The sequence below is a fragment of the Seriola aureovittata genome, chromosome 21, assembly GCF_021018895.1.
Source record: "Seriola aureovittata isolate HTS-2021-v1 ecotype China chromosome 21, ASM2101889v1, whole genome shotgun sequence".
NCBI classification, from domain to species: domain Eukaryota; kingdom Metazoa; phylum Chordata; class Actinopteri; order Carangiformes; family Carangidae; genus Seriola; species Seriola aureovittata.
In genome coordinates, this window is record NC_079384.1 from 2,555,781 (window position 1) to 2,569,376 (window position 13,596).

The 13,596-nt window shown below is 41.3% G+C and overlaps 1 protein-coding gene across 1 annotated transcript; it reads left to right on the forward strand.

Annotated features, from left to right (window-relative positions):
• Positions 1–589: 589 nt before the first annotated feature.
• dhrs7cb (dehydrogenase/reductase (SDR family) member 7Cb) lies at positions 590–7,328 on the forward strand. The gene is made up of 7 exons (XM_056365418.1): positions 590–754; positions 2,375–2,531; positions 3,757–3,869; positions 5,163–5,373; positions 5,463–5,555; positions 5,946–6,110; positions 6,218–7,328. The coding sequence occupies exons 2-7, from the start codon at positions 2,378–2,380 to the stop codon at positions 6,421–6,423; spliced, it is 942 nt and encodes a 313-aa protein (XP_056221393.1). The 5' UTR covers positions 590–754; positions 2,375–2,377; the 3' UTR covers positions 6,424–7,328.
• The last annotated feature ends 6,268 nt before the right edge of the window (positions 7,329–13,596 follow it).

Genomic DNA, 13,596 nt, shown 5'->3' on the forward strand with positions numbered 1-13,596 from the left:
ATAAATAAAGATATTACTAGCATGTTGTTTATTGTTTTAGATTTGTTGATAACGTGAATTGCAGATAATAATATTATTATTATTATTATAAAACTATTTAAATATAAAGATTATGAAGATATTACTAGTATGTTATTGTCTATTGGTCTAGATTTGTTGATAATGTGAGTTCGAAAAATGTCTTCCATACAAATATCTTCTTATCAATGAGGTCAGGGAAGTTGCTTTTAAAATCACAGGCCTTGTTGTTAACTGTTGAAACTGTTGGTTTGTCTTTGTGTTTGTTTGTGTTGGTTTATTTAAAACATGTAACTACATCTGTCAAATAAAGGAGTAAAAAAACACATTGTTTCCCCTCTAAAATGTGATGCAGGATAATTATAAAGTAATGAAACGTTACAAAATATTCCAGTAAAATACGTGTACCTCAACTTTTTGAATCAATAAAAATAAATCAGTCAAAACGTCAAGTGAGGCCTCACATGATGTCCATCTCTTCATGCTGGCAACAAGGGAACATGCCTCAGATACTACCCACCACATATGTGTGTATTAATGGCTGAGTCAAGCAGAGGCTATTCTAAGCAGCAGGTTACAGTGGACAGCAGTGGGTCAGACACACAGACAGACAGAGGAGGAGAGCTGTATGAATGGACTGAGGACACGGAGGCAAGAGAGAAGAGCCCTGTTACCTAACTAAACCCAGAGAGAACAACAGTCAGTCCTGCTGAAGGATTAGCTCCTGCTCCGTGCTGTAAGTGAACCAAGAATAACACAGATTACAAGTGTGTGTGTGTGTGTGTGTGTGTGTGTGTGTGTGTCTGTTGTGTGGCTACTGTAGACGTGTCTTTCACAAGTCGACTAACTCAATCATGCGTCAGCTCAGACACAGCGCTGAGCTGGGAGCTGGGGCTCATATGTCATCATAAATACTGGCTTTAATGTGGATTAACGTTTATCTCAATGTGTTTTCCCATATAAACCTGGACAAGTAGCTTATAAGTGTGAGCCTCCCCTTTGCCCCCCCTCGGGGTATCCTATGACAATATCCTGGAGGTGACATAGTGCAGGCATTCTGTGGCCACTGCACGGCCAGAATATATTTAGCTGTTCTTCTCTAACTCACTTTACATGGTAAGTGTGTTAGCAAGGCCACCGAATACAAAGTCTGACCCCAGGGAGTTTAACACAGTCAGAGCGGAAAGCTGCAGTTTGTCACAGTAAAAACAGACACAGGTACAGATCTGACATGTTGGTGTGTCAGTCAGGAATCAGCTCATATTGTCCACTGTACAACAGCTATTTGACATGTTTTGGAAACTCACTTATTGCTGATATTTAGACGAGGAAAACAGGAATCTGTCCAGGAAATATGAAGAAGGTGGTAGCAGCTAGTTAGCTGAGCTTAGCACAAAAAACTGGAAGCAACTGTCCAAGGGGAAAAAAATCCACTCATAATGATAATAATAATAATAATAACAACAACAATAATAATAATAATAATAATAATAATAATAATAATAATAAACATATGCATACATATAATAATACAAAATAAAAAATAAAAGCATGAGACATGTAAAAATATGTGAAATATTTAAAAGAGGTGTGAAATAAATGTTTTTAGAAGCGATTTAAAATAAGATACTGATTTACAAATCTAAGCTCATCAGGCACGTCGGTCCACAGTTTAATATATAAAAAAACAGTGTAAAAGTGAAAACAAGAAATAACATAAAACCTTTGGACAGAGCCTGTTTTCTGTTTTCAGTCTGTACGCTAAGCTAAGCTAACTGGCTGCTGGCTCAAGTGTGATAGTGGTAGTTTATCAATCTTCTAGATTTATGCCACAAAATGTCAAACTGTTACTTCACAATGCAGAACCAGTAGCTCCAGATGTTGAAGGCTGACTTACATATTACTCAGATTTCACTCTTCCCACTGTAAACAGGAAGAGACACATGATAGAGAGAAGTATTGTCTCACAGCCTGAGGGGAAGGTACTATCTCACACACATGATTAACTTGGACAGATATCTGCTGACATCCTATGAATTTACACAACAGTAGGGACTCTTACTGTTTCCATGAAATACACTGATAGGCTGAGACCTGATAAAAAACCACCAGCCATTATTGGTCTCCATGATTGAATCAATACCAAACACAAAGAGGAGTCGTAGATAAAGGGAAATACATAGAGAGTGGATTATCAGCATTCAGATAACTGAGATGAGGTCAGTAATTACTGTCACATCCACATGTTTTTTTGTTTGTATTAGTTACCGACACCTTTGGAGACCTAAACCCTGATCCTGGTTCTTCTGAATCAGGACTGTAGGTCTGTTCTGACTCTGTGCTCTCCCCTCTACAGATCATGGCCCTGCCCTTTGTGGTGGTGTTGCCCCTGCTGATAGTCGTGGCAGCGGGGGTGTACTACATCTACAATGAGGTCATACGGTTCATGTCCAAGTCCTTGGTGCGAAACAAAGTGGTGGTGATCACGGACGCTGTGTCCGGGGTGGGGACTGGTAAATAATCCTACATGTGTTTTTAATATTTAACCTTATTTCATTAGCATGGAGGTTTTTGTTTTCACCTGTCTGTCAGCAGATTGTATGAAAAGCAGATTCCATGAAATTTCACCAGACTTTTAAACCTGGGAGGCAATGATGTGATTCAGATCTCTTATTATACACCACACTGACCCGCTGAGTTATGGTTGGCGGTTTTGCATCTTTCCAATTTCAATTTGCCATGACTGAAATTCTACGAGCATGTTGCTTTGATGGACAGTTATAAGGCAATAGTTATGAATTTTTAGGAAATACACTTATTCGATATAGTAGATTGATAACATGCAGAATATGAAGCTGAGGTAAAGAGGCTGTTAGCATATCTTAGCATAAAGAAAGACAGCAGGGGGAAACAGCTAGCTTAGCTCTGTCCAAAATGTAAAAACTTTACTGTAAGTAATGTCTTAGTGAGCGTTTAGAGGTGCTGGTGCTGGATTGTTTCTGTAACTTTGGATAGAGCCAGGATAATATTCCCTGCCTATTTCTAATCTTTATGCTAGGCTAAGCTAATTGCCTCCTGGCTCTAGCTTTCTATACACAGTCTATGCTCTAGCTTCATATTTAGCGTACAGACAGTGGAGAGGTATCAGTCTTGTTAAAACACAAATACAAAGACTGAAGTGTGACACATAACCCCACAAAACAAGATATAACCTTTTTATCTACAATCTGTTGATATAACCTGGTAATTAGTTAGATTTAGAGGAGCTAGCACAAAGATTTTGTTACCTTTGAGTGAAGCCATATTAGCTGTTTCACACAGGTTTTAGCATGTATGCTAATCTTAGCTTCATGTTTAAAGTAAAACCTTGATATTTTGGGAAATATGATTCTCATGTTTTGTTGAGAGTTCGATAAGTAGATCAATACCACTCTCATACAGTAGCTGTAATATATGTAGATGCAGCCAGTTAGCAACCAGTTAGCTTAGGTTAGCATACAAACCTGGAAACCGGGAAATAGCTAGCCTGGCTATATGTCAAACTGCCTTCCAGCTCCTCTAAAGCTCACTCAAAAACCAAAGTGTAAAATTGACAGTTTGTAGGTTAATGGGGAGTTGAGTGTCTTTAAATTGATGTAAGCTAATCGGCTAACAGCTGTAGCTTTGTATTTAATGTACAACTTTAACTCTCAGTAAAAAAAAGCACATAACACGTTTCCTCTCTGTTGGTCTGTTCAGAGTGTGCCCATCTCTTCCATAAGGGCGGTGCCAGGCTGATCCTGGGTGGGACTAACTGGGATAAACTGGAGTCTCTGTACGACTCTCTGACCAGTGACGCTGACCCCAGAGAGGTGAGGAGATTAGATCAATCAAAATGGTGCATCAGTTTCATCATAAACACGCCAGACTCTGAGAAAACACCTCCAAACTAACACCATCACTCTTCACTGTTTGCTCCGGTACACATTATCATGTCTATTAATACACACTGGAAACTAAGCAGTATGATAACAGTTCTTATTTTAGAGCCCTCCAATAGCCATTAGGAATTAACACATGACGGCGACATGATGAAGTGGGTTTAAAGTTAAAGCAGGAGATCAGCAGGTTCTGTCCTTGTATTTATCACAGTCCTCCGCTCCGTGGCCTCCTCCCACTTCACCATGTCGTCCTCCGATCGACACAATGGCAGGATATCCTCTCTGACAACACACTGTCCTCCATCAAGCCTCTGCACACAGACCAGAACAGATGTCTCCCGGAGAAAAACAGACAGTAGATAACAACATCACCCAGTTTACAAAGATATGGACTCACTCATATTGATGTTGAGTTGTCGGTGACACAGATTATGGAAATGGAAAATATGTTTCCCATTGACGTTGTCCTCAGGGCAGCATGTGTAGCACATTTATTTATTTATTGTCGCTTTAACAGGACAATGCACGACACGTTTACTGTAGCAGACATAGCTAAGCTAAAAGCTAATTTTCACCTGCGGTACCTGGGCAGAGGCCTCCAGTGATGGGCAGGTTGTGGAAGTAAAAGATAACAGTCGTGGTGATTTAAAACCTTAACCTTAAACAAAAGACATTAATATGAAACCATGCGCCTGATATTTTCAGTTCTGGGCAACAGCAGTGGATTATATGTTATTAAAATAGATTTTTATATTATAATGATATATTTTTCCTGTCATCACTACAAACTTAATGATTCAGCTTTAACACATCTTTTATCATCTTATCTTGTTAATGCAAGAAGCCTTGACATGATTACACAATACCAACATATGTTGTTAATACAAGAAACTTTTGTATATTTTTAGCAGGCTTAATTATAAAGCCGTTATTAGAGAGGACAGGAAATGAGAGGGCAGAAATATGTGGAATGACATGAAACAAAGGTCGTGACTTGAACTAAATGTTCTTGTGGTTCGTGGTCAGCACCGACACCCAGGAACAAAACACTTGCCTCATTATTACATGGGACACTGGGTCTTGAGTAAATTCATTTCCCACAAATGTAGAGATATTTTTTAATCTGGAAAAAGCATATTTATGAGGATTTATGATGTTTCCACGCACAGTAAAGTAACAGTAACAGTAACAGTCTTGTGTCTCTTGTGTCTTGTGTCTGTCCAGACTTTTGCCCCCAAACTGGTGATCCTGGACTTCAGTGACATGGACAGCATGGAGGACGTGGTGTCCGAGGTGCTGGAGTGTTACGGCTGCGTGGACCTGCTGATCTGTAACAGCAGCATGAAGCTGAAGGCGCCCATACAGAGCGTCTCCCTGGAAATGGACAGAAACATCATGGACGTCAACTACTTCGGCCCCAGCGCTTTGGCCAAAGGTGGGCCGGACATCCCGGAGATAATCAATACAGTATCAATGCTGTTATGATTGAACTCTAAATGGTAATGTGTCCAAACACTGTGGCAGGTGTTCTTCCGACAATGATCTCAAGAAGGTCGGGGCACATTTTGCTGGTGAACAGCATCCAGGGCCGACTGGCCGTCCCCTTCAGAAGCTCATGTGAGTCCTCACCCAAAGTCTCCGGTCTCGTCTCTTACAGCATCGAACCAGCGGAGCTAAAAACTGTACTACAGTAGATGTTAATGCAAGAAACTCTGACATGACTACACAATACCAACATATGTTGTTAATACAAGAAACTTCCTCTTGTATATTTTTTAGCTTCTTTTGCTCTGTATTTTCTCTCTGTGAAACGATGCTCACTGTTCCCTTCAGCTCTCATTTTCTTGGTGGTTTCACACCTGAAGCTCTGTTCTCACAGTGTTGGAGTTACAGACAGGAAGTGACATGACAGAAACACGTAGACACACCGTGTCCTCTGTAATGTCTGGAATGAGACTGAGACTCTGGGGGCGAGTCACACCTGCTTCTGTGTTGTGTGTTTGTCAGACGCGGCGTCGAAGCACGCGGCGCAGGCCTTCTTCGACTGCCTGCGGGCTGAGGTGGAGGAGTATGGGATCGTCGTCAGCACCATCAGTCACACCTTCATCGACGCCTCCCACCACCCCCTGGCTGCTGGAGAGCCCGCCCCCAAGACAAACGCCCTGGCTGCATGTGAGTACAACCACTTGGTGGCGTTGGTGCAGAGGAAACAGACAAACTGTTTTTATAATGTTCAAATGATCCTTTTTTAAATCTACACGTGTCCGTTCCCTCCACAGTTATCGCCAGTCAGCTGACCCACGGCGTGCGCCCGTCCGTCCTGGCCAATGAGATTCTGCAGACGGTGAACAGAAAGAGGAAGGAGGTTGTGCTGGCCCACCCCATCCCCCGGGTGGCTCTCTGCCTCCGCTCCTTCTGCCCCCCCTTCCTCTTCGCTGTGCTGGCTGCTGGAGTGAAGGACTCGGTGCTGACCGAGCAGATGTAGGAGAGAAGCTGGAAGTTCAGAGGGAATCAGACAGACGTGAAATAAAGCAGGAGATGATTGGAAATATTAGATCTGTGATAGTGTTTGACAAAGTTGGACGACCCTCAGGGAGCCTGAAGCCTCCTGGTTCAACATGTGGCAGTTTGTTTATGGCAATTTAATTAATAATTGAATATTCGTCTGTTAATACTGATCAATAATAACCACTAAAGTGAAAATTTTCCACTGTGGTTTTATAACTTTTACTTGAAAATAAAGAATCTCATTATTTCTTCTTATGGACGAGAACAGAACAAAACTCTGACTATTCTAAAGGTAGATTTTAATCAGTCAGAGAGTCAGTCTGAATGTATTCTATATTCTGTCATTATTATCATTACCAATAATAATGATGATGATAATAATAATTATTATTATAATAACTTTATTTGTGTTGCACCTTTCATACAATAAATGCAACTTTACATAAAAGAAATTACATGAACCAAGTGTTTTACATGAAAAAGAAGAAGATAAAAACATGAATGTAAAATAAGATGGAATAATAATAAAATGATAATGTAGAAAAATAAAAATGAAAAATAAATGAAATAAATAAATAAAAGTTAAAAATATAATTCATATATATATATATATATATATATATATATATGTATGACTGTAATACACACTGGAGTGTGGTTCAGCAGCGGATGTCTTTCTGTGTGTGTCCTGCAGGTGGCAGCAGTGTTTAGTTATTAACGACTGTGGGTTGAGACGCTGATGAGTTTAACCTTTGGCGACTTCCTGTCACAATCAGCTGTTTATCTGAGGGAAAGAGTCCCAGTGTTTGTTCTGCTGAAATATGAATGAATCAGTCAGTTATGAAAAAGTGTGATGAATAAACATGAAATGATGACCTTTGACCTCACTTCTCCTCTAACGTTGCAATAATTACACACATATATCCGTATGATATTAATAATATATATACAGATATGGACAAAGAGCTTGTTCAGGAGCTGTGACGTTCACACATGTTAACACGTCCAGCTACGTGTCACTCATAGATTTATTACTCTCATCACTTCAGGGCCGGAGGACAGAGCTGCAGCCTGGTATTATGTGGTGAGGATTACCGTGGTGGGATCATCAGCTCTGAACATGATGTATATTCTATTTGGTGATTGCTCAGTGCATCAAACAACACGTATAAAAAATAAAATAAAATGTCATGCACAACGTCCAGCTCTGTGACAAAAGCCCTTTGTGTGACAATTGTGATGTAAATGAGAAATAAATTCAGAGTGGCTGGTCGGAGCCGTGTGTGTGTGTGTGTGTGTGTGTGTGTGTGTGTGTGGTGTGTGTGTGTGTGTGTGTGTGTGTGTGTGTGTGTGTGTGGAGGGAATATTGGCGTCAAGTCCAGCTGGTATGCGTGGCTCTGTCCTCCAGGTCACTCTCCTCTGGGGAGTTGAGCGTCTTTTGTGTGCAGGGCCTCTGGACAGGAATGTGCCTCTAATGTTGACGTGAATAAAATCAGCCTTGTGACATTTCCTCATGTCAGACAGGAAGGACTTCTTCAGCGCACTCAGCTGGACTCTGCAAATTGGCATTTTGATCGGACGCATTTACATATGTCACACAGAACTGCCACATCATGTATGTTTCATGGCGTAAGATGGAGGTGAACCCGCCGATGAATAATTGTTTAACAAGATTTCCGGGGCAGCGTGTTGTATGAAATCGGCCGTGACGCCGTCAGATTTATTCCTGCTGAAAGGTGAATCAGACAGGAGCGTGTGGAGTTGTGCAGTAATATCGGTGAATGATCTCAGCCTAATAGTTTCCCTCCATCATCTGCCTGCGCTCTCTGGTGAGCAATATTTAGATAAGGCCCAAACAGGAGGAAGATGATGGTCCTGAAGCGATATTCAGAGTAATGCATCCTGAATGACTTATACATGAGAATCCCCTCACTGGGACGTCTGCTGCTCAGAAATTGTCTTTCCATGAGCGAGGTGATCACCCTTATCAATTTTTAAAGCCCAGCTTATTGACACTAACCTGACTTATGGAGGTTATGCGGAGGCCATGGTAATGATTCCCTGAGCTTTCAGATACAGCACCAGAGGGGCCGGCTCTTACTTTAAAATATTGGTTGATAGCCGGACGTTATTGCTCCAATGAGTATTACAGTAATGTCTGCACAGTGCTGTGTCTCTGTGTCCATCTGTTGTTTCTCTGGGTGTTTGGTTCTGCCCTGTGGTGAAACTGTAGAGACACACAGGGTTCACACATGAACCGGAACATGATCAGCTCACACTGGTCTTTTCATAAATGGTGAAGGTTTTCTCCCTGATCACAAACAACAACAACATCTTGAAAAACACATGGAGTTTTATATTTAATCCCTTTTCTCAGGGATGTTTAGCAAATAAATTGGTCTTGTAAACATGGCTGCCCTGAGGCACAGGTAGAATTAATGGCTGGTTCGGCCCCCACAGCGTCAGGGGTCACATAAAAAGCTGTTTCATTTCAGCGCAGATATTTATTGCAGTGAATTTCAGCTTCTTACTTCTTCATATAGTCCCTAAAGTGCAGAACAAAACGGTATAAAGAGCTTTGTTCCAGCGGCCATCACTCATGAATAAGTTGTAGTAACATTGCATAGAAGCAATGTTTCATTTACTTATTTTTATTTACCCTGTGCATGTCTGTTAAATGTGTAAATCTGATGACTCTTTCACTGAAAACCAAATACCTGCCTGCCTTGTTGAGTCGTTTCAGCTCTTGCAGTAATTAGAAATAAAGAATAAAGAATATAAAAGTATTTTCTTTTTGCTGTGTGCATTTTATTATTTATCATTAATATTATTTATTTGAGTAAAATTGTTTTTAAATTTGTTTTTTCTATAAAAAGCGAAACTGTAATAATTATATGCGATTTATTTTTGTATTGTAAGTGATTTTTGTTCATTTAAAATATTACACTGGTTGTTGATCAGGCAACGCTTGTGGTTTAAAGCTCCGTATAGTATAAATATGTAGTGTGATTATAGATCAGCTCTAGCTTCTATATTAATACTGTGAAAGTATCAAAGCCTCAGTCCACAGAGAAATGCACACAGCCTGTATTCAGAAACTGAGCCTTAAAACCAGCCGTCAGGACTTCTGGAACTTTGTGATGTCACAACAAAGCAGTCACCAAGCCCCGCCCACCTGGACCCACCATAGTAATATGACAACGATCTGCTCGTTCAAAAGTTCAAATCTATTGCATCCTCAAAACACCTCCTGAAACCGAAGTATTTAGACAGAGCGACCTGTCAGCGTGACTCTGCAGGATGAAACTATTCTTTAAAGGCATAATCTCTGCATCACACGTCATCTTGACAAGGGGTTTTATCATATGTGGTAGAAGTCCTCCTAATCCCGCGGTCCTGTTTGGTTTGAAGATTACACATATTTAATCTTAAAGGGAAAGTTTGCCTTAATCTCAGATCTTCCAGCCTCTCATTTCCCTTCACCTCAGAAACTCTTTCTCACAGTCTCCACATGAATCAGGCTCCGCTGGCTGTTACAGATTAGAGACTTTTAATGTTTAATCCTTCAATTTTTCTTGCTATGGGACAGAAAAGCATTATAATGTTTCTCATAACCCTCAAACCAAGAGGGACCGCACATATAATTATTGTACCAGCGGATGTCAGAGAGATTTAAAACAGGGTGAACTACAGGGAATAAGCCTTACAGCTGGACCAGGAGAAATCCTCCATGTGCAGCAGGAGTCCAGCGTCTCTGTGCTGAGGACAGATTTGGATTAATTTGATAACATGCACAAATCATCGTTTGTTTTTTTTTGGGAGTTATAGTAACAGCTCCGTGTTTGAATGTCAGACTGTCAGAGAACTTATTGATCAGATGTTAATAAAGCTCGAGTCTCTGTATTGATTGTCTGTTATTATCGGTGGATGTATCGGGTGGTAACTCAGTGTTTAACGTCAGGCTCTGGTCTGATGTGTTGGGTTTTATTACCGTCCTGTAAATAACCGAGTCCGTCTTTGATCATGTGCACAAAGACCTTTATGTTTTTATTTAACAAAGACGTCTGTAATCTGCGTCTGTTACTGTGTTTTATTAAGGAACAATTGTCAGTGTGTGAAAACATATAATATATAACAATAATATTTCTTATTTTATTTAACACAAAGACTCAACTCAAAGTCTACTTACTCGCTTTCTCTGGAGGTTTTTCCGAGGTTTCGAGAACAATGACATTAACCCTGCAGCTCAGCTGACTCCGGCTGTTTCAATGCATTTACCGTAAAGGTCAGAATATGGGTGCACTGCAGATTTAGGGCCGGCTGGCTCGACTGCAGTGCTTCATGGAGAAAGGCCAGTGTGTCTTGTTCACTCTCTGTATATACACTTATCTCATGTGCACAAATGAACGAGAACATGGGAACGAGTTAATAAATACTTGGGAACGAATCGTATCTAATGCCACGCAGCAGCGTTTTGAGACTCCATGTGGTAAAATGTGGCCTCAAAATTTTAGGTTTTCTTTCTATGGCCACTCCAGGCTTCCGTATACATGAACAAAAAAATAAAATAAAGATTTTAATCTAGTTTATCTCTGATTCTTTATTGCACAGTAATAAAAGCGACGGGCACACTCCACAGCAGAGACTAAATGTGACAAGCTGCATGTTCACAGATTTAAACTGAACTGCAGAGTAACACAAACAGTGTCAGTCAACAGGATCCCAGTGTTTATGTTTCTGTGCATATTACATGAGAGCTATGGGAATCTAAATGCAACAATATTGACACGGTGCAATTAGTGGGTCATTAGAGGAAGAAGAGCAGGAGCTTCGTCACTGGAGTCCGGACTGGCTGATGGAAGAACACACAAGCAAATAAACTTCACACACACGTTCAGCCACCCACCCCCACCCTCACACACACACACACACACACACACACACACACACACACACACACACTCCCTGCTCCTCATCCAAATCAGAGGGGGGTGGTAATGGGAGGGGGGGGGTCTCTAATGAAACAGAAGGGGCATGGGGCGAGCAGGGATTTCTAAAGCCTGCCATCACTGGATGCCTTGACCCTGGCTCAGCTCCTCACCTTCTTGGCCCCCTGGGCCACCGTACCCTGACCCAGCGAGGCCCGAGGAGACGCCGAAGCTTTTCACAGAACTTGATTGGATTTTTCTGTGAAAGGAAAGAAAACATCAACGTGGGAAACTGAGTCTCTCAGGCCTTCACTTCACAATGAAGAAGAAACTTCAGCTTCAGTGTGGTCGTCCACCTGCAGAGGACCATGTCAGTGACCTCTGGATGACCTCTGATAACCTCACATAACACACCCACACATACATGCTCACTGAAATGTAGTGCTCAATCACAAATTGTAGATCTGCATCAGCTCCACAAACGTTTTCAACTATACGTCCTCAGTTTCGCACTTTGACCACACACAGTCCAGACAGACACTGATACTAAGTTTAGACCTGGTCTTTACTTTCTTACCCTCAGAATTTCTGAATTAGACGTTGTCAAGTATCAACAGATGATCACTAATGTTAGCTAGTTTCTAGCTTTAGCCTGAAGTTACAGTTAAGCTAACTAATGTTAGCTAGCTGATAGCACGCCCTTTCATTTCCAGTGTTAGCTTGTCATTTCATCACCAATATAAAATGTCATGTATGATCTAATGTTAGCAAACACTGGTGCTCAGTCATGAGCAGTGAGACGATGGAGGATTAGTCGTTGCAGAGACACGTTTTCACATCAACATAGAATTTATTATTTCATGTTAATAGTCTTTGTGTATTTGTTATATTTTTGATATTAACTTCTATAACAGACACCATCTTTGTTTTCACTCAGGAATTCAGGAGTTTTACTTGTTGGGTCATTGAACAATATTAAAATACATGTGTGCTGAAGGCTCAGTGATTATATTAGCAGTGCTGGAAAATAATTAAGTACATTTACTCTATGTACTTTGCTTAAGTACAATTTTGAGGTACTTGTACTTTACCTTATTTCCATTTGATGCTACTATATACTTCCGCTCCTACATTTCAGAGGGACATATTATACTTTCTACTCCACTACATTTATGTGACAGTTTTAGTAAATGAAGCATGATACTGAGAGGACTGTAAGCACTTTACTGGGTTCCCTTTCGCCCTAGAGAAAAAGTTGACCTCCTTGATTGTCACTGTATAATTCGCACTCTGTTGAAACTGTTTTGGTGTCCAGTCTCCTCTGGACTCTTTGTCTCTGGTTCTAGCAGGAGCTGACATTGTAAACAGGCTTGATGGAGGTCCAGTTCAGGGGGTGCACGGGGGCACATAGGTGGGAGAGGGGGGGGTTAGAGTGGAAATGTGAGGCATATGGAGAAAAAGGGAAGGCATGCATGGACATTAACATAGACAGAAGCAGGAATCCTAATTGCCTGTTAAGCAGACTTTTGTTCTGTTGCACAGGGCTGACAGCATGTCTCTTTATGTACTCACTAAAAGGTCCAGTGTGTGTGTGTGTGTGTGTGTGTGTGTGTGTGTGCGCATGTGTGTGCGTATGCATGAGTGTGTGCGTGTGTCTCTTACATGGCCGCTAACAGGTCTCGGATCACTGGTTATGAAAAGAGCGGCTGGTAACAGTTGTTTTTATGCTGGTGGAACTCTGGCCTTTGATTGGCTGGCTGGGTCAGTGCTGCCCCTGCAGGCAGGACGGGTTATTCTGGATTTGGGGATGGGGGGGGGGGGGGGGGGGCACGTGGACTGCTGTCTAATCTCTGTTACTGGGACCCAACTTTATAATGGAGCACAGAATGTGGTCTCAGCTGCGTGCATGTGCTCTCATTCACTGAGCCGGTGTTCAGCAGGTTTAAAGGGACATTTCAACATGTTTCACACACTCAACACACTACAGGAAAAAAGATTCATCAACTGGTCACATCTTCAAACTGGCTGGAAAACCGTGTAACACATACTGAGGCTGTAACGTCTTCATTGGATGTGTTTTTGGCTGATTATTTTACCCAAAACACCATTAACAGTGGACCAGTCTAGTGCATGAATACCACATCAATGGCTTTATAATGGACTTCTGTCCGCTTCATCCACATATTCTTCCCTCTCAAAATCTGGGGCCATATTACCCACAA